The sequence below is a fragment of the Panthera leo genome, chromosome C1, assembly GCF_018350215.1.
Source record: "Panthera leo isolate Ple1 chromosome C1, P.leo_Ple1_pat1.1, whole genome shotgun sequence".
NCBI lineage: Eukaryota > Metazoa > Chordata > Mammalia > Carnivora > Felidae > Panthera > Panthera leo.
The window spans coordinates 169,756,516-169,780,177 of NC_056686.1; the positions used below are offsets into that span (position 1 = coordinate 169,756,516).

General features: G+C 35.2%; 2 protein-coding genes across 2 annotated transcripts in view; one reads left to right on the plus strand and one right to left on the minus strand.

The window, feature by feature from the left end:
* Positions 1-23,662, minus strand: part of NCKAP1 (NCK associated protein 1) — a 109,534-nt gene that overhangs the window by 63,460 nt on the left and 22,412 nt on the right. Inside the window, exons 3-8 of the mRNA XM_042949337.1 lie at positions 6,924-7,016; positions 6,674-6,730; positions 5,548-5,690; positions 5,374-5,464; positions 2,799-2,936; positions 1,620-1,668 (exon numbers count right to left, since the gene is read on the minus strand). Of these exons, the coding sequence (XP_042805271.1) occupies positions 1,620-1,668; positions 2,799-2,936; positions 5,374-5,464; positions 5,548-5,690; positions 6,674-6,730; positions 6,924-7,016 (571 nt within the window). The remainder of the gene's footprint in view (positions 1-1,619; positions 1,669-2,798; positions 2,937-5,373; positions 5,465-5,547; positions 5,691-6,673; positions 6,731-6,923; positions 7,017-23,662) is intronic.
* On the plus strand, positions 13,638-13,992 carry LOC122226338 (60S ribosomal protein L39-like). Its single transcript, XM_042949338.1, has one exon. It carries the CDS (start codon positions 13,661-13,663, stop codon positions 13,814-13,816), a length of 156 nt encoding a protein of 51 aa, XP_042805272.1. The 5' UTR covers positions 13,638-13,660; the 3' UTR covers positions 13,817-13,992.

Here is a 23,662-nt window from a genome sequence, read left to right on the forward strand (position 1 = left end):
CAGATTGCTAGGATCCATTCACTGTTTCCAATTGAGTAGGTCTAGGGTGAAGATCAAGATTCTACATATCTAATAAGTTCCTAGGTGATGCTGCTGATCCAGGGACCACACTTGAAACTAATCTAGAGCAAAGCACTAAAGAAAGTAGACCACAGTCTACAGAAAAGTCCTACTATGAGTCTTAGGGTCAAAATGACAAGTGCAGAGTTTAAGGTAATTCTTAACTTCTATATTAACTCTACTCATGGCTCAAACACATGAAGGCAGCAAACTTCAGAGTAAACCTTCCTTACTTGGGCAACTATGATTATCCCAAATCTGCCTCTATGTCCCTACATTCCTTCTTAGGGTAGCCTGCCTTCTGACCCACCTCCCTCTCATCATACAGGGCCCTGTAATCAGCATTCCTAAAGACTAGGGGAACTAGTGCTATTAACTCTAGGTCATCATGCTACCTAACTCTACTAATCACCTCTGTTCTACAGCCAAACTTCCATAAACATGAACAACCAAGGATCACGATACATTTAAGCAAAATTAATACTTTGAAAACTGTGTTTTGATCAAGTAAGAGACTAAAGGATGAAAATCTTAACTATTGTTACAGAAGAAAATAGAGTATCACAAAAATGATCAATGTAAAATATATAATTAATAAAAATGGCTAGGGACAGGGAGTTATGTGCTAAATTCCTCCTCTTTCATACTAATAACAGTGCTATTCAAAGTGCCAGGGCATAATGAGATTGAGTAAAGAAACTAACAGTATTTAGAAACTCTCATAAAAATCTGACTTTGATTTGTGAGTAGAAACCTAAAAACAATGTTAGATTAAACTGAATTTAATAATTAAAAATGTGGGCTTTTGCATCTTTATTAATTTCTGGTAATTCTAATAATTCAATTTTTTTGAATTTTATAGAAGTATCAATGCAAAAAAATTTTTTTAAAAACTGGTCCTTCACTATAGTTTGAGATATACTATAATAAAAAAAAAATCAATAAATAAATCTTAAAGGTTAATAAACCAAGAAACAAGACCTATAAGAACTAAGAAACAAAAACTGCTCAAAATTATTCCCACATGCTACTGGACCTGGGGGCGGTAGAAGCAATTATAGTAACTCTCATTCTATATTGTATCTATATGTTACTGTGTCTATTTCCCCTATGGTTTGTGAACGTCCCAGGGGCACAACTAGTAATTTCATCTTCCAATGCATTTAACTGCCAACGATGAGTCATTATTATATGTACAGAAGTAAACTAAAACCAAAAACCTTAGCTAAATAAACATGACATTTTAAAAAATCATTAAAAACAAAATAAAAATGTAGTTTTGACAGTCATACTGAGAGGCAATATAATGTACCATGAGCCTTGGCATTAGCCTAGGTTCTCATTTTGTCTTTGTCACTTATTAGCTACGTAGACTAAGCTTTAGATTCCTCGACTATAAAACAGACTATCTTGACAGGGTCAGTACGAGAACTGAATGAGGTAATACACAGAAATGGCTTAGGACAGTGCTTGGCACAGAAGTAATCCATATTACCTGTTATTTTTCTCTAAAACTTAAAACCTGAGAGATAGTTATGAAACTAATTGATTTTACTTACAGATAATCCATTTTTCCATTGCATCCAAAGAGAGATATTCACAAGGCATCTTAAAAAGAGAAAATATATACCTGTGATTAGAAGAAATTCTAAAAAAACAAATCCTATGCTAAGTCACTCTCTTTCTCTTCCTCCTAAAAACTCTTACTGCTCAATTCTTGGCTCAAATACCACCATGACGTATTTAAAAAGCTGGATAAAAGTTTTATAACTTATTATTTAAACTTGCAGTCCATAAAGGACAGTAAGAGCTGTGCCCCTTTCACATTTACATTCCCTGAAACCTCCCTTAAAATAATACTGTTGCTAAATTGTCTTCAATCTGATAAAAGACAACTTCAAATTTCCCAAGTCTATTTCAGAGCTTGTAGTATTCCAAGAGATAATATTTAATCAATTTAAAAAAGATTTAGGTACATGGGTACTTACTATCTCACCCCAATCAGTAATTTTGTGTATTCTCCATCTGCATAACATCTATTTTTATACATACAGAGAACAGATTGAAAATACAGTTGACCCTTGAACAACAGGAGGATTAGGAATGCCAACACCCTGCTCCCCATGCAGCTGAAAATTTGCCTAACACTCCTGACTTCCAAAAATTTAAATACTAATAGCTTACTGTTGACCAGAAGCCTTACCAATGACAAAGTCAATTAATATATATTTTGTAAGTTACACGTATTATATAATGTATTCTTACAATAAAGTAAGCTAGAGAAAATATTAAGAAAATCTTAAGAGAAAATACATTTACAGTACAATACTGTATTTATCAAAAAATACACGTGTAAGTGAACTCACACAGTTCAAACCAATGTTGTTTAAGGGTCAACTATATAAAACAATATAATGATTTTGGTGAGGATTTAAGGTGATTTGTATTTCCTTCTTTACAATTTTCTGCATTTTCCAAATTTTCTACTATAACAGAACAAAACAGACATTTAAATATTAAAAGAAAATACTTACATTACTAATTGTATTAACTGAGCATCAGATTTTAGAAATAAAAAAACTCAATAGTACAACTTAATTACTGGACATTTTACAATAAACTTCACTGACAGGCTAACATCAATCAGAAGAAAAATCACAACAGTACTGCATTAGCTGATATTTTTTTAAAAATCAACTTTACTATTTTTATTCAAAAAGGGAAAAACAGAACCATACGGTGTCAGACTGTGCAGGATTAAGCATTGTACTGGGTGCACTGATGAGACTCAATAGTTGGGCATTTCTCCACTGGTCAGCTGAAAGATTCCTTCGAGGATACACCATCTGAAGAGAAATTAGTGCATCTGAAAGAGACTAATTAAAATAGGAAAAAAGGAAGTTAAGGAACAAAGACTTTTTATTTTTCCATTTAAATTTCAGCTACAAGTGCCGTGTGTTTCTAACTGTACCATCCTAAAACAACAAAGCCTAATTACAACTATGCTCCATATAGTATCTAAGGTGGGTCTGGCTACCACCTCTAGAATTTTTTTTAATTTCATAAAAACTACATAGATTCTGTATTCCTGGGCAAGAGCTCAGCTCAGGAAATCATGTTAGTTCCTTAAAAGTTACAATGTTTGGCAATCTTGGGATCTTTATTTCAAAAGGGGTAGTAGGCACATTCTTTTGTGCATCATTTTCTATTCTAATAGTTCTTTGAAAAAACACATTAGGGTTATAGGACTGTTAATAGAGCTCAACAAATTTCATATTTCTCCGAAGATTTCTTTACAAAAAAAAAATGTGCTCTATCTTAATAAATTACTTAACTTCTATTTGTCATTTGGTCTGTTAATTATAGCTTTATCATCAAGATATTTAATGTTTCTTCTCATCTGCTTCTTACTTGCTTTTAACTGTCCTTTGCTATTCATCTTTGCTTCCTAGAATCTCTGTATAAGAGTGAACATCTGAGTGCACATGAATTACCATGGAATTTGTTCAAAAATCAGAATCCAGAGTTCTACCTGAAACTTAGTAAACCAGAACCTCTGGGAGTAGACCCCAGGAATCTGTATTTTTATTATACTCTACCAAGTGATTATGAATGTTTTTAAAATTAATTTTAACAAATCCTAGCAAATACACGATAGACTTTGTATCTAAACCTGAGATATCATGGAACATCAGAAAAATTGTGATTAGGAAATAAAGGGTCTAATCCAAATGGATAATTCTCCTGAAGCAATTATTAATAGTCTAGTATATGCAAATGACTATGGAGAACTTAAAAAGACATGCAAGAGTCTTAAGGAAATTTTCATCACTTAAGTGGGAAAAGAACCAAATCTGAATTGGGTAAATAAAAACTTGGCCGTACGTGATTGGCAAAAAGTCAGAAATGAATGTATAGAGAAAACAGAGAGGAGTAGGGAAGACAGTTCCAGGTGAGGAAAAAGCAATACCCAAATCAGAGACAAATGACTGTGGTATGCTCAGCACTCTGAGGAATCCTGACACCTCCATCTGCAATGCTGATTTTTACTTCAAAACTGATGCCATCCACTGGCCTCTTTCAAACTAATGATCCAACTAACTTCAAAACAATAACCTATATAAATTTGTGGGTATAATACAGCTAAACAAAGAAATTAAACTACAAACACATCTTCTGTAAACACATCTTCAGAATTTTTACTGGAGTAAAAAAATTGAAGGAAAATTCTTGGAGTTAACTGTGGGTCAAAAAAAAGCACAGATTTAGAGAAAATAGTGTATTATTAAAATGTTTAACTCTCATGACTCAAAGAGAATGAACCAAGATTCTAAAATCTTGGGATTTAGCTCTGGTTTTGCCCCAATTGCTGCTAAATGACTTATTGTGTCACTTCTCCAGTTCTCAATTTTTATCTGTAATAGGATGTATGAGATACCTCTAAATTTCCTTGATGTGCATATAAACTATGGTTCTTTGAATCAGCCCTACTGCAAACAAACCATAATGGCAAGACTCCCTTGAACCAAAATTGTTTCACTAAAACTACTTTTTTATATATTGTAAAAGACATTCAAAATTATTTTCACAAAGCTCTTATAGTTTTTCTTAAGATTTATTAATAACCTAGTTAAAATTTATCAAATACTATGTATCTAAATACTTTTTATGAAGTAATTCATTTAATCCTCATAACAACCATATGAGGGAGATATTATTTCTCTATTTTTACAGATAAGAAAATGGATACAGGGAAGATGGTTAAGGAATGTGCCCAATATTACACACTCAGTAATTGGCAGAGTTGGGATCAGAACCCAGGTAGTCTGGTATCAGAGCAGACATTCCCAAATACTAAACTTCACTACCTCTATACCCTATACTGAATCTAAAATCTATAATGGAGGTGACTGGGTGGCTCAGTTAAGCATCCGACTCCCGATTACAGCTCAGGTCATGATTTCACGATTTGTGAATCTGAGCCCCATGTCAGGCTCTGTGCTAACATCGCAGAGCCTGTTTGGGATTCTGTCCCCCTCTCTTTCTGCCCCTCCCCTGCCTGCTCTCTGTCTCTCAAAACAAATAAAAATAAACTTAAAAAAAAATAAAAATAAAAATTATACTGGATCAATATATTCCTGAGTTTCCATGTACTATTTGGAATCTAATGAGTTCTCTGGTTCACAATTAGATAATACCATACACAGCTATTATTCGCATCCCATTATGTTTTTCATAAAGAAGTTTATCTCACTATCCACCCTTATACTATTTCATATGCCTATTAAAAGCAATCTAAAAACCAGGTCCTACCTTGCTGTGGGGTACAAATTCTTCCATCATTTTTTTTAATGGGTTTTCATAATCCACAATCATCTGACCAAGGCGTGGGTATTCTCGGTCACTTAAAATAGACATATCAAATTTCAGTGAGTTGTTAGCCATCAAACTGAGAATGTCACAAAGCTCTGTATAATGCAGGTCTACCTGGCTCCATGGGTCATTTCATGAGCATAGTTGTATAATCCAATGATTGCCTTCCTTTCTTCAATTCGAGACAGCAGTATCATTAGTGTTGTATAGGTTATAATCAAATCTAAGTAGTTCTTTGTTAAATCAAAGTTTACAGTCTAGAAAACAAAAATCAAGTTTAACCTCTTATTTTGTAAACTTTAAGACACACACACGCACACACACAATCTTCATGGCAGCTACTAAAAGTCAATAATTTTCTTTAGTTATTTATTTTATCCCTACTTCTAAAATTCTAATTCCTTTCACCAAAAACATACCTAAAATTTAAGTTACAGCTAACAGTTTCATGTTGATGACACAATTTTATGGATGACAAAAAGCTTGTTATTGCTTTAACTGGTAAATAATTTAAAAGGATAAATAAAACCAGAATAAGAAGAAATATGGAGCCAATCTCACTAAGCAAGAAAAAGGAGTACTAAATAAAAAAGTAATGGAAGTCATTTAGTAGTAAATTGTCAATGGAGGCGTTTTTCACTCTGACTTCCTGTATCTAGAAATTGTCGTACCTAAGATTCTATCAAGTATGCCTTTTACAGAGAAAAGTATTATTCACTTAACTTTTTTAAATTGCAATTACTAAAATAAAATACTAAAATTAACAACTATTTTCCAATACACTCAAGATTTATACTCAGTGACAATGAAATAAGTAAAAATAGAAAATACATTATAACTCCTTACCTTTAAAAAGTGCTACAAAATACGTCAAATTAACAATGCTAAAACTCGACATACTAGTCATGTAAATTTTCTCTAAAGAAAAACATTTAGTCACCTTAGTTATATTAGAAACTAACAGAGGAGCACCTGGGTGGCTCCTTCAGTTCAACGTCCAACTTTGGCTCAGGTGACGACCTCACAGTTCATGGGTTTCCAGCCCTGCGTCAGGCTCCATGCTGACAGCTCAGAGCCTGGAGCCTGCTTCAGATTCTGTATCTCCCTCTCTCTCTGCCCCTCCCCCACTCATGCCCAGTCTCTCTGTGTCTCTCAAAAATGAATAAAAACGTTAAAAGAAAAAAAAAAGAAAAGAAACTACCAGGAGAGAATCAGGAGTTTTTCTGAAAATAATACTTACGATATCAAAGAAGACTTGGCAAACATCAATAGTGTTCAGCAATTCACAAACATGGTCCTGAAAATAAAAGCTTATGTTAATTTTCTACCTAGGTAAATAATACTAAATTTAGAAAACATACAAATAAAATATATTTTAAATTGTAGTTGCAAAAGAATTCTTATTATCTACAAGTGACAAAGCAATTTATACAATTAATAAACATCAATCTACTTCTGAAATATTAAACCTTATATATTAAAATACATACCTTAAATTCCATAACATCTACAAATGTAAAGTAGTATAATGCCAGATTTTTCAGAATCTCTGATTTTTCTTTCTGTAGCTGTGCAAGCTGTTGCTGTAAAAAAACAAAATTAGAATGCATTTTTCATTCAGAACAAAAATATTTAATTTTACTACAAACTATCTTCTTTTATGATTGCTATATGGAAGCACAAGCTCTTAGAACAGTATCTCTAGATGATTAAGGCTTTTTAAAAAAAACCAAAATACTTGACATAGCAACTGCTAATAGTGATCAGCAACTGACAGTGTGAGGCTATAAAACCAATCAAAGCAGATTAGTACCAAACTGCACTACTATTAAGGAAAACTGGAAAATGTTAGGGAAAGGTATCAAATGAACTCTTTAAAAAAAATTAAAAACAACTCATGAGAGCATGATCACATTACCAGAAGTGAGAGGAAAAAAAAGGATGATAAACACTGTGACTTACACTACAAAAAAACAATATGCTTTATAAATTTGGAACTTACCAAAAAGAACATCCAGGCAAAGCCACGTTAAGCATGCAAAATAAAATGTAGATACAAACATAAAATACAGTAACGGTTCCCTGACCAGATCCACAAAACACAATAATACATTAAACAAAAGCAAAAAACCACAACAACAAAAAAAGAAATGAGAAAGAAGCAAAACTAGAGTTAAGACACTGGTAAACATGAAAGAGGGAAACGTGAATATAAAAGATAAATATTATCCAATCAACTGCATTACTAAATTTAAAAAGCCCTAGGTTTTCTTTTCAAAACTATAAGTTCTGGAAGAATCCAGCCATATTTAACATCCTGTATCATAAGACTGACAGAATTCCAATAAACCTTCAAGAACCTTGATACTCTCAGTGTAGTCCACAGAAGAGCAACTCCACATCATTTAGGAGCTGATTAGAAAAGCAGAATCTCAGGCCCAAGGAAGATCTACTGAATGAGAATTTGCCTTTTAACAAAATACCCAGGTGATCTGAATGCACACTAAATGTCTGAGAATCACTTGTCTAGAATGTGAGAAAACTAGAATACGGAAAAGTGGTTTGAAGTAACAAAATTGCTGTCAAAGTCCACATAATTTTGAGGCCCTCATACAGTTCTTACTTATACAGGAGAGTTGGGGGAAGAGGTGCCCCTCTACATAATTGTACTGAACCATTATGATAAGCCAGAAAATTTACAGCAGTGAGTGCAACATCAAGGGAAAATTCAAAAAAAAAATTATGACAAGACAGTTTAAAATAGCAAGTATAGCAGTCTAGTAGACCCATCTAATATAGGGTAAACTACCCTAAAGACTGCAGTCCCTGAAGACGTTTAAAGAATTATGTCTAGAAAATGTGTAAATGAAGTCCTCATTACTTCCTCATAATGCCAGACATATTAAAGTGTATACTTACAGTGATGTGTAACTGGTTTTAGCTTTATCTATGAGTAACTGACTTTCTTTTCTTTTTTTTTTTTTTAATTTTTTTTCAACGTTTTTTATTTATTTTTGGGACAGAGAGAGACAGAGCATGAACGGGGGAGGGGCAGAGAGAGAGGCAGACACAGAATCGGAAACAGGCTCCAGGCTCCGAGCCATCAGCCCAGAGCCTGACGCGGGGCTCGAACTCACAGACCGCGAGATCGTGACCTGGCTGAAGTTGGACGCTTAACCGACTGCGCCACCCAGGCGCCCCAACTGACTTTATTTTCAACAATGTATCTGTTTCAAAACACTTCCATGTTTATATGCACATTTTTAATCATTACCACTCATCAAGCAGATACTTATACAAAAATGACTATTTTCTGGGGGTGTCAAGTGGACAAAATGGGTGAAGGGGAGTGGGAGACACAGGCTTCCAGTTATGGAATGAGTAAGTTAGGGGAATAAAAAGTATAGCATAGGGAATATTGTCAGTGGTGTTACAACAGCATTGTATGGTGACAGGTGGTAGCTACACTCGTGGTGAACGTAGTATTAACGTATAAACTTGTGGAATTACTGTTATACACCTGAAACTAATGTAACACTGTGTCAACTATACTTCAACTAAAACTAAATTAATACATTTTAAAAGATTCTATTTCCTCAGATTAGATTACCTTTACCTTTAAGTTCAACAATAAACATTTATGATTGATGACTTAGTCTTTTTTTTTTTTTTGCTTTTCAGTACTTTAAATTTGAGTTTTGAAATATAATAGGTAAAGTACACTCATAAGAAGCAACAGTATAACTCAGTTGCTACTGGGCTTAATTATTAATAGTACCTCCTTTCAATTTCAGCATCCTAGTTTGGACCAAAAAAAAAAAAGTCACCATCTCATTATGGCCTTAATGATCTTTTACACACATTTTATTTTACATATTAAGAACGTAATGCCCACAGAATGTAAAAGAACTGTCCTTTCTACCATTCTGTATGGTCACCACCTCCCTTTTTAGTAATAAAATCTCATTATGGTCTAAATTTCTCATTCAACTTTATTTCCCCCAAACCATATGTAACTAGCCTCTAGAGTGACTAAAAACATTCACTCCACTAACAAATGTCTGAATTCAAAACAGTCAAGTTTTCAAGGCCTTACACAATTTGATTCTAAATAAAATTTACCTTCCCAATCTAAAATTTCCCCTACATTCATTCATACACAGTACCTAAAACAAACTATTCCCTATTTTCTATACACATCTCATATTTGTTTCCTCTACTGAGATGTCCAAATCCTACTATCCCCAAACTACTCAGTTTAAATGTTAACCTATCTTCAAAAACCATGCCTGATTAAACTTGTTCCCTGAATGCAAGTATTAGCTCTCTCTTCTAAATGTGTATAATTTCTAACAGTATCATTTTCTACCCTGTATCACAGCTTTCTCCAGCACTATAAGACAGTGTACCAAACTCATTTTTTTCAATCTCCACAGCCCGTATCACATTGCTCTGAACATAAAAAAGTATCCAACATAAACATCTATCAGAGGAGAGATTATGACAAATTTAAAGGGTTTTTATGTCAATGACAGATGACAAATTTTGCTAGAAAGCCTACCTCTTATTGAACAACCAAGACTAACTGACTTAACCATTAGAGCCTAATACTCTCTCATCATTAGCCAAAATAATGTACATGAGAACATCTGACAGTTCCTGGCACCCAGAAGCTACTCATTCAATATTAGATAAATGGCAAAGGAGGCTAAACAAACCATTTCTTCAGAACAAAAGAAAAGCTATTTTAAATAATGTCAATACTACTCATAGTACTTCTAGTAAGAGCTGGTATTACATGAGCACACACTCCTTGCCAGGCATTGTTCCAAATACTCTACAAGTATCTCACTCAGTCGTCCCAATTATATTCCCTATTTAATGACAATAAATTCCATAAAGTTCTGTATGAAAGAGATCAATTATAACAACAAAGAACAAAAGTGTCTACAACTTTAAGACTTCAACCACAAAAAAAGAATGGTACCTTTTAGTTCTTAAAGTGAAAGAGAATTAAATACTAAATGTATTTAATTTTAGGTTCATCATCTCATTGTTTTATAGTAAACAAAAAGCAGGAAATAGCTAAACAACATAAATCAATAATAAATTGTTTGATGTAACAGAACAGAATTAGAAAAGTGTAATTCTGAGAACTGATTCTATTCATTAATACTTTAAAAGCATATTTTGGATACTTAGATTAACTATATACATTAGCAAAATATTTGTACAATGCTTTCACTAAATTTCAAACCATGGATCCTTATTCTTAACATTCAAAGTAAAAAATATGTAAAAACCAAAAACAAACAGGAAAAACATTAGCAACGCAGATCGTAAGAACATCGTATCTTTGCACTGAAAAATGTTGGTTATCAATCTTTGTCAAATTAAGAAGCATTTTACAAACAAAATAAGTATCTAAAAAATTCACTGAGGGGCGCCTGGGTGGCGCAGTCGGTTAAGCGTCCGACTTCAGCCAGGTCACGATCTCACGGTCCGTGAGTTCGAGCCCCGCGTCGGGCTCTGGGCTGATGGCTCGGAGCCTGGAGCCTGTTTCCGATTCTGTGTCTCCCTCTCTCTCTGTCCCTCCCCCGTTCATGCTCTGTCTCTCTCTGTCCCAAAAATAAAATAAACGTTGAAAAAAAAAAAAAAAATTAAAAAAAAAAAAAAATTCACTGAAATGTAGTATTTACTAGTTTTTACTCTTTCAAAGAAAAATTACTGGCAAATTACAATAAAGAACCAATGCCTAAGATGGCAACTCACTGATTTTCAAAGAAATGTGGCTATAGTTCTTTATTCACCTATTTCAAGTATTATGTTCTTTCATTGTCAAAACTGCTTATGCATAATAAACTATTTTTCTTGATCTAAATTATGCTAGTATTTTGTTCCTTTTAAAAACCAAGTACAGTATGGAACCCAAATAGCCAAAGCAATCCTGAAAAAAAAAAACCAAAGCTGGAGGCATCACAAGTCTGGACTTCAAGCTGTATTACAAAGGTGTAATCATCAAGACAGTATGGTACTGGCACAAAAACAGAAACATAGATCAATGGAACAGAATAGAGAACCAAGAAATGGACACACAACTATATAGTTAACTAATCTTTGACAAAGCAGGAAAGAATATCCAATGGAAAAAAGACAAGTCTCTTCAGCAAATGGTGGTGGGAAAACTGGACAGCGACATGCAAAAGAATGAACCTGGACCACTTCCTTATACCATACAGAAATGTATACTCAAAATGGATGAAAGACCTAAATGTAAGACAGGAAACCATGAAAATCCTAGAGGAGAAAACAGGCAGCAATCTCTTTGACCTCAGCTGCAGCAACTTCTTTTTTTTTTTTTTTTTTTCAACGTTTTTTTTTTTTTTTTTTTTTTTTTTATTTATTTTTGGGACAGAGAGAGACAGAGCATGAACGGGGGAGGGGCAGAGAGAGAGGGAGACACAGAATCGGAAACAGGCTCCAGGCTCTGAGCCATCAGCCCAGAGCCTGACGCGGGGCTCGAACTTCACGGACCGCGAGATCGTGACCTGGCTGAAGTCGGACGCTCAACCGACTGCGCCACCCAGGCGCCCCAGCTGCAGCAACTTCTTACTCAACCTATCTCCAGAGGAAAGGGAAACAAAAGCAAACATGAACTATTGGGACCTCAAGATAAAAAGCTTCTGCACAGCAAAAGAAACAATCAACAAAACTAAAAGGCAACCAATGGAATGGGAGAAAATGTCAGATAAAGGGTTAGTATCCAAAATCTATAAAGAACTTATCAAACTCAACACCCAAAAAACAAATAATCCAGTGAAGACATGAGCGAAAGACATGAACAGGCACTTTTCCAAAGAAGACATTCAGATGGCTAACAGACATGTGAAAAGATGCCCAACATCACTCATCATCAGGGAAATACAAATCAAAACTACAATGAGATACCACCTCACATCTGTCAGAATGGCTAAAACTGACAAAACAGGAAACAAGAGATATTCACAAGGATGAGGAGAAAGGGGACCCTTTTGCATTGCTGGTTGAAATGCAAACTGGGACAGCCACTCTGGAAACAGTATGGATGTTCCTCAAAAATTTAAAAACAGAATTACCGTACAACCCAGCAATTGCTCTACTAGGTATTTATCCAAAGGATACAAAAATGCTGATTCAAAGGGGCACATGCATCCCAATGTTTATAGCAGCACTATCAACAAAAGCCAAAGTATGAAAAGAGCCCAAATATCCATCGACTGATGAATGGATAAAGATGTGTACACATAAACACACACACACACACACACACACACACACACACACACACGGGAATATTACTCAGTGATCAAAAAGAATGAAATCTTGCCATTTGCAACAGCGTGAATGGAACGAGAGTGTATTATGCTAAGTGAAATAAGTCAGTCCGAGAAAGACAAATATATTTCACTCAAATGTAGAATTTAAGAAATAAAACAGATGAACATAGGGGAAGGAAAGGAAAAATAAGATAAAAAGAGAGAGAAAGGCAAACCATAATAGACTCTTAAAAACAGAACAGGGTTGCTGGAGGGGTGTTGGGTGGGGGATGGGCTAAATGCATGATGGGCATTAAGGAGGGCACTTGTTGGGATGAGCACTGGGTGTTATATGTAAGTGATGAATCACTAAATTCTACTCCTGAAATCATTCTTACACTATATGTTAACTTGGATTTAAACCAAATTTAAAAAATAAAAATGCAAATTCAAAAACAAAACAGTAATAACCAAGTACAGAAGTTTGGTCTCAGAAAAAGCTTTGTTCAGTTTCTTAATATGATATTCTAAACCACACTTTTAAAAATATGAGTCCTGAGAAGGTATTTGGGTAAACCTCTAATGAAAGGAACTGTCAGCTACCACCCTTTGTCATTAACTCTCATCTAGACCACTACACTAGCCTCCAAACTGCTCTCCAAACTTCATCTTTGACTTCTTTAGCCTCACTCAGTAGCTGTCATACAGGTCTTTCTCCTCTGTTCATCAAATTCATCAAGCTTGGTCCCACCTCAGAGCCTCTGCACTTCCTTTCTCAAGTCTGGGATGTTTTTGCCACTTGTTTGCATAGCTCACTCCCTCACTTCTCTTCAGAGAAGCCACTGTTAAGCACTCTTATCTAAAATAGTCTCCTTTTGCTTTTTTTCCCTCTTCTATGCCATCCTTGTGTGTGCTGCTGGCCGCTTCTCGCCATGTCTTCTCACAAGACTTTCAGGATCAAGCGATTCCTTGCCAAGAAACAAAAGCAGAATCGTCCCATTCCCCCGTGGGTTCGGATGAAAACTGGTAATAAAATCAGATACAACTCCAAGAGGCAGAATTGGAGAAGAATGAAGCTGGGCCTGTAAGGGATCGAACAGGAGATGGCACACGTTTATGCTGCCTGAAAGTCAGGTGTTTCTATTCCATCCCTCCCTACTGCCTGACCAGTAGATCTGTTTTATCAGGAAATTGACTTTTCTCTGTTACGATGCTTCTGCACCTGTAGGCTGGTTCAGTAATAAACATGTGAGACCTTTTGGTTCAAAAAAAAAGTCTCCTTTTGGGGCTCATGAGTGGCTCAGTTGGTTAAGCATCTGACTCTCGATCTTGACTCAGGTCATGATCTCGCAGTTCATGAGCGGAGTCCCACATTGGGCTCTGCACTGACAGTGTGGAGCCTGCTTGGAATTCTCTGTCTCTGTCTCTCTCTCTCTCTCTCTGTCCCTACCCCACTCGTGTTCTCTCTCTCTCTAAATAAGCTTAAAAATTTTTTTTAAATAATAAACGTAAAAATAAAATAAAATAGTCTCCTTTCCTCCTTGCTCTTTAACTGCTTATCCTGCTTTTTATTTCTTCCTACCACTTATCACCAAATCAAAGTATGTGTTTATTTCCATTAATTGTTTCCATTAATTGTCTAAAAACCCAACTTGAATTCAAATCCACGAGAGCAAGAAGGTTTGTAACACTCTCTGCTATATCTCCAACATCAAGAATACCAGCACATAGTAGGATGTACAATTAATCTATCAATTAATTTCCAATCATCAAGATTCTCAATGTAAAAATCATAAAGTCAATTTTTAAATTGCATTGCTGATTATAAATGAATGCAATATCAGGTACCAACTCATGTCTCAAATGAGTTTATGTATCCTAACACAGACTGGTGATTTAATCCCTGGAATAAATCCCCAAAGTTGGGCAAAATATTTCATTATGTCCTTACAGGATAGAAAAGCATAAAACAAGGAAACAAGAAGCGTCTAAAAAGAATGGCATATTCGATCAAATATAAGCAAATCTAAGATTACCTGAAAATCCAAATCAGCACAAAGAGTACTCATTTTACTTTTTTAAAGATTTTATTTTTAAGTAACCTCTACACCCAGCATGGGACTCAAACCTACAATGCCAAGATCAAGAGTTGCAGGTTCCACCAACTGAGCCGGCCAGGTGCCCCAAGAGTACTCATTTTAAAAAAAAGGTTCATAACATTTCGTAGGATTCTCCTTCTATCATATACAAAATGATTCCATTGGTAGTCAGTATTTCATAAATGCATTTTTCTGAGCAAAGGGTAGTAAATAAATTTCAGGGAAGTATCCTTAACACCTGCCTAGTAATTAAGCATGACTGAGTATTTAAAATTTGTTACTGAATCTAATCCTCATAAATACTCTTCAAGGTACATGTTTTTTACAGCAATAAAATATACATAATACAGAATCTACTTTAACAATTTCAGCCATTTTGAAATGTGTACTTCACACTGAAAAATATACTAACATTGTTGTACAACTATCACTCCCATCTGTGTCCAGAACATCTTATTTTTTTAAGCAGGCTTCACGCTCAGCAGAGAGCCCAGTGTGGGGCCTGAACTCACCACCCTGAGATCAAGACCTGAGCTGAGGTCAAGTCCAATGCTTAACCAACTGAGCCACCGAGGCGCCCCCCCACCCCCCAGAACTTTTATCTTCCCATTCCAGGTATATTTTTATCCTCACTTTCCAGATACAGAAACAGCCATAAAGAGGGCAAAATGCCAATGAAGTCAATGAGACATCAAAGTTTAGAATACCTCTTCGATATACTTCAACATTCAAGTGTCCATACAATGATACAAAAGTAGTATAGGAACAAGCCAAGCTATAACTATTTTCTTTTCAGAAAATACTTGTATTTATTTGTAGCCTCATCAGACTATAGCTTCCAAGAACTCCTCTAATTCAACCTCCTCATTTTATATATTAAATTTTTTCAAATTTGTATTGCTAGTCATCTGTTTAAATTAATTCCAAAGAACAGAGTTTTATATTTTAAAGAACAGAAAGGCAAAGAAATTAAAGGTTTATGCATACCACTTTTGTAATAGGACTTTATTGCTCCTCCCATCAATAGTATTCTCTTTTCCCACCCTTACAATCTCAGCTGGCCTTGTGACTTGCTTTGACCAACAGAAAGCAGAAGCAATGACACTCTTAATGTGAGGCCTTGCAGCTTCTGATTTTGCTCTTTTTGGAACACTGCCCTTGAGTGCCATGTGTAAGAGGCCTCAGATATATCATGAGGAATGAAAAGTCTCAGTATCTTGCTATCTCAGTTAGGCCCACCCCCCAGCCAACCCACCAGCTACATGTAGTTGTGACATAAGGCTGGTGAGACAAACACAAGAACTGCCCAGTGAACCCACAGAATAAGAAATAAGTTGTTGTTTTAAGCTAATATTTGGGGTCATCTGTTATATAGTACTAAGTAACTGAAACAAAGACTAATAAGTAACACAAATTAAAACAATCTCTATTTCACCACCTGTGCACCTTAAGTTGCACCTGAAAAGACCCTGAAAGTTTAAGATTTCTGGTTACAGGACGGTCAAATTAATACAAACTCGTGAAACTACTGTAATTTTATCATTAGTACTAGAAAAATCACTAATTATAGGTCCTAGAGTAAAGAGAGGTTGGTGTAACATATTTATATAAAAGGTAGTATACTGTGTTAATGATAATGTAATTTTTGTATAATGGCACCATTTTCCAATACAAATGAAGCTAGTTCCTCACATTCATTTTTAATAATTTTTATTTTTCTAATATGTGATTACCTTGCTTTCATAACCTGGGCACTGAAAAAAATCAAGCTTTTCTTACAGATTAGATGTCAACATTATAATCAATAATTATGCCGAACTATTTATGTCAAGATGGCCCCAGGTGCTACTGACATATCAAGGTAATAAGTCAACATTAAACTGTCCTTGATGGTTATACTTTTTTACTTTTTAAAGTTTTTATTTCTCTGGATGCCTGGGTGGCTCAGTCAGTTAATCACCCAACTTCAGCTAAGGTCATGATCTCACAGTTTCTGAATACATTTCATTTTTTCTGAAATACTTCCAGGACCACCTGGGTGGCTCAGCATCTGACTTTGGCTAAGGCCACGATCTTGTGGTTAGTGATTTCAAGCCACACATGGGGATCCATGTTGACAACATGGAGCCTGCTTGGGATTCTTTCTCTCCCCGTCTCTCTACCCCTTTCTCACTCAAGCTCACGCAAGCGTGCTCTCAAAATAAATAAATAAACTTAAAAAAAATAAAAAATAAAAAATAAAATACCACTTCTGGCTGTTGAAAATTGTTTTTCATAGCTTTATTAAGATACAGTTTATGGGGTGCCTGGGTGGCATGCTCTCTCTCTCTCAAAAATACACAAACATTTAAAAAATAAAAATATAAATCACTTAAAAAAGGTAGCTTACATAACATAAAATTCATCCATGATAAATGAACAATTAAATAATTTGCGTAAATTTAGAGTTGTGCAACCACCAACCCTATCGTTTTAGAACATTTCCATTATCCCAAGAAGTTCCCTTGTGCCTATTTACAGTTAACCTCACTCTTACCCCCATTACCCCCAGAACCAGGCAACTACTGATCTACTTTCTGTCTCAACAAATTTGCTTTTTCTAGACATTTCCTATAAAACAGAACCACACAATATGTAGCTTTTTGCATCTGACTTCTTTCACTTAGCCCAATGTTTTGGAGTTCCATCAATACTACAACATCTATCAGTAGTGTGTTCCTTTTAATTGCTGAATAGTATCCCATTAAATGGATATACCACATTTTACTTACTTATTCATAAATATATTATTCATTTAGTCAACAAACATCCCAACCTATTATATTATCAGGCATCATAAGAGGAGCTGGGGATAAAACTGTGAATAAAATGATGACCTTGCCTCTAAAAGAGTATATAGTCTACTGAAGGATGTACATGTCAGTATGCAGGTAACTCTCACCTTTTTTTTTTAAGGTAAATATCCAGTTTTAAAAGCTGGTTACACCACAATTAACTTCTAGGTGCAAGGTTCAAAAATGGTGAAACACTATAATGCTTATAATACAAGACAAAGACCCTCACCAACTTGTAATAACATGAAAGAAGTTTAAAGCACACACACACATTCCTCCCCCTTCCCAGTTTGAGAAAGACCACAAGAATGGTCAGAGCTTCTAAAGGTAGTGAGGATGGTGAGGAAGATGGGGAAAGTTAAAGGATACCCTAAAATAAAGAGGGCTCCCAGGGATTATTTTTCTTACATATTGACAGTGTGGTGGCTCATGTTAAATTTCCTCAATTTGCAGGCCTGTAAAGAGGAATAAAGTTTATGCTTAAACTCTCTTGGCTTCTTCCTGACCTTTTTGTTTATATGTTGTTCTTGGGAGATTTGGAAACAAGGTAAACTGGCATCTATGAATAACTCCCACTTAAGACCTGTAATACCCTCCTAATACCTTACACCCTCATCAATTCTTGGAACTCAGAAGCACCTCCGATCCATTTACCCTACCATTTTTTTTCCTGTCACTTGCCTTCTCATGCCATAATACCTTTTTTAACCATTTTAAGACTGAGTGGCCCATCACTGGATTACTCCCTTATCTCTTTCTCCATTATGACTGCCTGATAAAACCCACAATAAGAGAAAGCATATAGATATGCTGACTTGATCTCAACCTGAATTCATGACCATAAACCATAACTGAGTAGCAACACGACACCATTTTCACTGCCAATTTTTACTGTCAATTCATTCTCTCATTCTCAATGATTATGCCATTCCTCCTCTCTCTTAAAACACTCAATAATTCCATTTCAACTTCTGTTTCATGTTAGCCTGTGCTCTAGACTTAATACGTATACTTAGCTACTCAAAATCTCCACTCAGGTTTCTAATATTTAGACATATTTAACATATCTAATATTGAGTTGTTGAGTACTATCCCTTTTATGCCCGCGCCCACCCCAAACCTGTTCATCTTGGGTCCTTACCCAAGTAAATCTTGAGATCTGTTCAAGCCAAAATGTTGGGGTCATCTCTCATAGTCTCATGTACCCCATACCAATGGATCAGCAAATTACTATAGACTCTATTTTCAAAATACATTTTCAGAATCTGAACATTTCATGGCTGTCTTCAAAGTAATTCAGAATCTGAACATTTCTCACCTCTACCATTCTGGCCCAAGCCACTATCAGCTCTAATCTCAATGACTGCAAATATCCTTCTCCTCAGTATGGCATTCCCTGGTCACCTTAAGTAAGTATCTCCCCACTATCACTCTGTTTTGTTCTTTTTAAAACTCATCTCTACCTGATATTACATTCATATTCTTTTTTTGTCTATCTTTATCCAATAGAACGTAAGCTCTACAAGAACTGTAATTTAATCTAGTTATTCACTGCTGGATCCCCTCTCCCATAACAGGACTATGCAGATAGCACTCAACAAATGTTTTAAATAAGTGAATGAATGATAAATGGAGGGAACTATTCATGCAGCACTTAACCTAACTTGAAAGGGCTAAAGAAAGTTTCTCTGAAATGGTGACATCCGAGGATAAACCCAAAAGGCAAGGAGAAGTTAGCCTAATGAAAGAATATGGGAGGCAAGTATTTTTCCATATAGTGAAAACAGCATAAACAAAGACCTCAAGGCTAAGGAAAGCATGGCCAATTTGTGCCATGAAAGTATACACATACTCTCCAAAAATAAAATACTCCTTAAAAAATAAGCACTTAGGGGCGTCTGGGTGGCTCAGTCAGTTAAGTGTCTGACTTTGGCTCAGGTCATGATCCCACGGTCCATGAGTTCGAGCCCCACGTTGGGCTCTGTGCTGACAGCTCAGAGCCTGCAGCCTGCTTCAGATTCTGTGTCTCCCTCTCTGTCTGCCCCTTCCCTGCTTGCACTCAGTCGGTGTCTCTCTCTCTCTTTCTCTCTCTCTCAAAAATAAACATTGGGGCGCCTGGATGGCTCAGTCGGTTGGGCTCCCGATTTCGGCTCAGGTCATATTCTCATGGTTCATGGTTTGAGCCCCACGTCAGGCTCTGTGCTGAAAGCTCAGAGCCTGGAGCCTGCTTCCGATTCTGTGTCTCCCTTTCTCTGGCCCTCCCCCGCTCACACTCTGTCTCATTCTCTGTCTCAAAAATAAACAAACATTAAAAAAATGTTGTTTAAAATAATAAATAAATGAACATTTTTTAAAAAGCACTTAAATATATTTTCCCATGTTCTGCATTCTACCTAACACTACACAGAGGACTAACATCGTATACTATTCTATTTATTTTTTGCTAAAGACCATTAGTATACATATTTAAAACATTTTTAGCCCAAGATGACTGCTAGGAAGAAGAATAAAGAAGAATAAGTGTTTTTGCAACATCTCTTATTTACTCCACTATAGTTTCTTTTGTCGCCTTTTATTCTGCATCTTAGCAAAAATTTTTTGATCTGACAAAAGGTAAGACCAGGGCAGCCATGATAAACAGAAAGAAACCATACTAACGGTGCTCAAAGGGTACCAGGCTAAAGTAGCTAAAGCTCCCTTCAAACAAATAACCAAGAAAATAAAAATTAAAGATCAACAAGTGATTACATATTGGTAATATCCTTTGTTATTAGGAAGGGCATCATAACCAACGTTGCAGCCAAAGGGACAGTTTGGAAGATAGCTAAAAAACTATCACTAAGGGCAAGATATAACTAAGAAATTTGAGGAAAATAGAAAGATGATTGCAAATGCCAGGAATGCATCTCCTTGGGGGAAACCCCAGTATAATGCTCATTAGCAGTCTCATTTGCAGGAAAACAGAGAGCATCAATGAGCTGAAGAGGTTATGATTAGAGTTTAGTATAATTAGAATATATAGTACACAAAATTCACAAAATAAAGTGATTTCAAAGCACATGTGTTTTGGGATCATAGGAATCAACCCTGAGAATACAATGAAAGCCAAAAAATACACTCACATTCAAATTCTGTACACAGTATCAGGGGATTCCCAAATTCTGTGAAAACTCCATATAAAAGCCCAGGTAAAAACCATTATACTTGGGACAACAAAGAGAAGATGTCCCAAGATGAAAGCTTTGCAACAGACATAAGCAAACTGTCCACAGAGGAGTTAGAAGACAGCAAGTTATAGAAGAGTGGGCTCCATACAAAAAGGAAAGCTTACATAGGTGATATGATTATTAGGATGGATAAATTTTAAGAATTCTATCAAGGCACATAACTGTAAGTCCAGAAATCATGATATACCTATGAAACAAATTTAACTACAAAATAATTCTGGATGAAAGAATCCATTTTACTTTAATGCTAAATATACTATAGATATACACATAAATAAATTATTTTAAGTCCAATGTGACAATGGAATGAAGAATACAAACTAAGCACTCAGGTCTTTACTAGTTGCTAATTTTTGGAATCAGCACAGAAATCAGTCTCAGAACATTTTATGGTTTCATAAACAAAAGAAAGCACTAACAATTTGGACAGTATTAAAGTATAAATGACCAAGGGTGAGGGCATAAAAACAGAGAACTGTACTATGTGAAGTTCAAAAAGGAAGTAACCAATGATCCAAAAATATTAACAACAAAACTATCAAATATCAAGAAGAAGGGAGAGTAAGTAAGGAGCAAGAAATCGAATGAGCTCAATTATCATCTTCTGTAGAAGAGAATTTATAATAGGCATTGTCTAACACTGGCAAATGAATTTATAAAAGAACAAGTATATTCCTTATAAGACGTTCCTTCTGAGAAATATGACTAGGGTGGGAAATAGTGGATAGGAGATATACCCACTTTTCATCTCAAATTCTTCTCAAACTATTTGGCTCATTACCATGAATTTATGTTATTTAGGTATAAACTAAAAGGAAATTTAAACCAGTTTAGGTAGGTCATTAGTGCTAATGCAATTCCCTGCCAGCACTTAACCTATTTCAAATACTTTTCAAATATATCAAAGCATGGCTTACTTGTGTCTTTAACGAGGGGTTCATTCTTCTATTTATTCTGTTTATTCAAGTTAGAATTAAAGACTATTACATGTAGAAGAGATATTAAATGAATATTGATGATACCTTTTTAAAAGAATAGACACTTTAGTTCTCATTGTATTAAAATTCTTTCAATTTTGGCACAGTTTACTTGGTCAAAACCAAATATTTAAGTTTACATTAGGGTATTTATAAGATATACAGAGAGACATATTGACTAATGACAAAATATATCCTCCAAATCTTGTTATATTATCTTATTATATGATAATTCCTTTTAAAACCAAAGCATTTCTTGCTGGCCTACTACATCCTAGTCAACAGAATTCAAAGATGAGTGCTTAGGGCAGGAAAACAGAGATGGGAGTTACCACAAAGAAACAGATTAGTGTTCTGTTTGACCTCTCTTGTGTGGGGAATGGGGAGTGGCAACAGGAGGAGAGACTGGAATGGCAAGAAAAGCAGTGTTTGGATTATCACAGCATTTGTCCCAGCAGGAGACTCGGACCTGAAGGGGATAAATTCAAGACATTATTGAAACTGACAAGTATTAAAAATGATGAGCTCTAAATCACCAACTTGACATTTTATAAAAGCCAAAGGGGAATCTAAAAATTCTAGTTTAGATAACCAAGTGGAAGATGATGGCTCAAGGCAGAAAACATAGAAGAGAAACAAAATGGGGAATAATCATGTGTTCAATACTGGATACAAAGTTTGCTATCATTTAACTTGTGCAGCTGTCCAAAGGGTAGCTGGAATCAGACCTAGAATTTCAGAACCCAGAAAACAGAAGAGTAGATTACTTAGTTGAAGCAATGGAAGAGAAAGTTTTCATACATATATACTGCTGGGGGTGGGGTGGGAAGGAGTCATTTAGAATTACCCACATTTAAAGGGCAGCTAGAAGAAAAGCCAGTGAAGCAGACCAAAAAGTCAGAGGGGTAATATAAATAACAGCTTCCATTTTTCAAAAGCAATTTGTCACACAAATCTGTGAAGTACTGTAGGAGATATTAAACTGCTTCTTGAGATTGGTATTATCATCATTTTAGAGAGAATAACAAAGAGGCTTTAAGATGTGAAATACCTTACTCCAAATCATTCAGCTAATAAGCGGAAAGACCAGAACTCAAATTCTGTTTCACTGACTCTAAAGTCCATCCTCGTAACCAGTATACTACCACATCATAACGGAAGCCAAGACAAGACAAGCTAGAAACAAGTAAATTTCCTCACCTCTTCCTTCTACTAACTAAATCACACTGCATGTGTCAGGGTTTCCCTACATCTGTCCTCAAGTCCACCAGCCCACTCCCAAAACACATTTATGTTTTTAAGAAGCTGGGACTCATCTTATTCCAGTTTACTCTCAGTAGTATCATTAATGAGATGTATCTGTGTAGCTCCACTAAAAAGGATAGTTAATTTTTAGCTAACAACATAATGAAGTTAAAAATTTATTGGTAAGTTTGAGTTCTGACATAAATTTTAAATAATGATTGAATAAAAGAAATCTTATTCACTCATTCAAACATTTATTTACTGTCTCTTATGTACCAAGCACTAGGGATAAAAAGTTATTTAAAAACAGATTCTAATGCTGTCTCACAACCAACATTAGAGTTGCTTTATTTTGTCTTTACTTGAGTAACCTTGCAAGCTACTTAAAATATTTAATTTAATACATAATATCCTGTAATACTGTGTTCCTTAAGAAAAAAGTTAACACTTATAACACAAAATATTCCTCTAAGTTTGAAAACTTAATTTTCATATTATTTCAATAATGGCCTGTTTCTCAATCTAGAATCCCTTATATTATTCTTGTGGCAC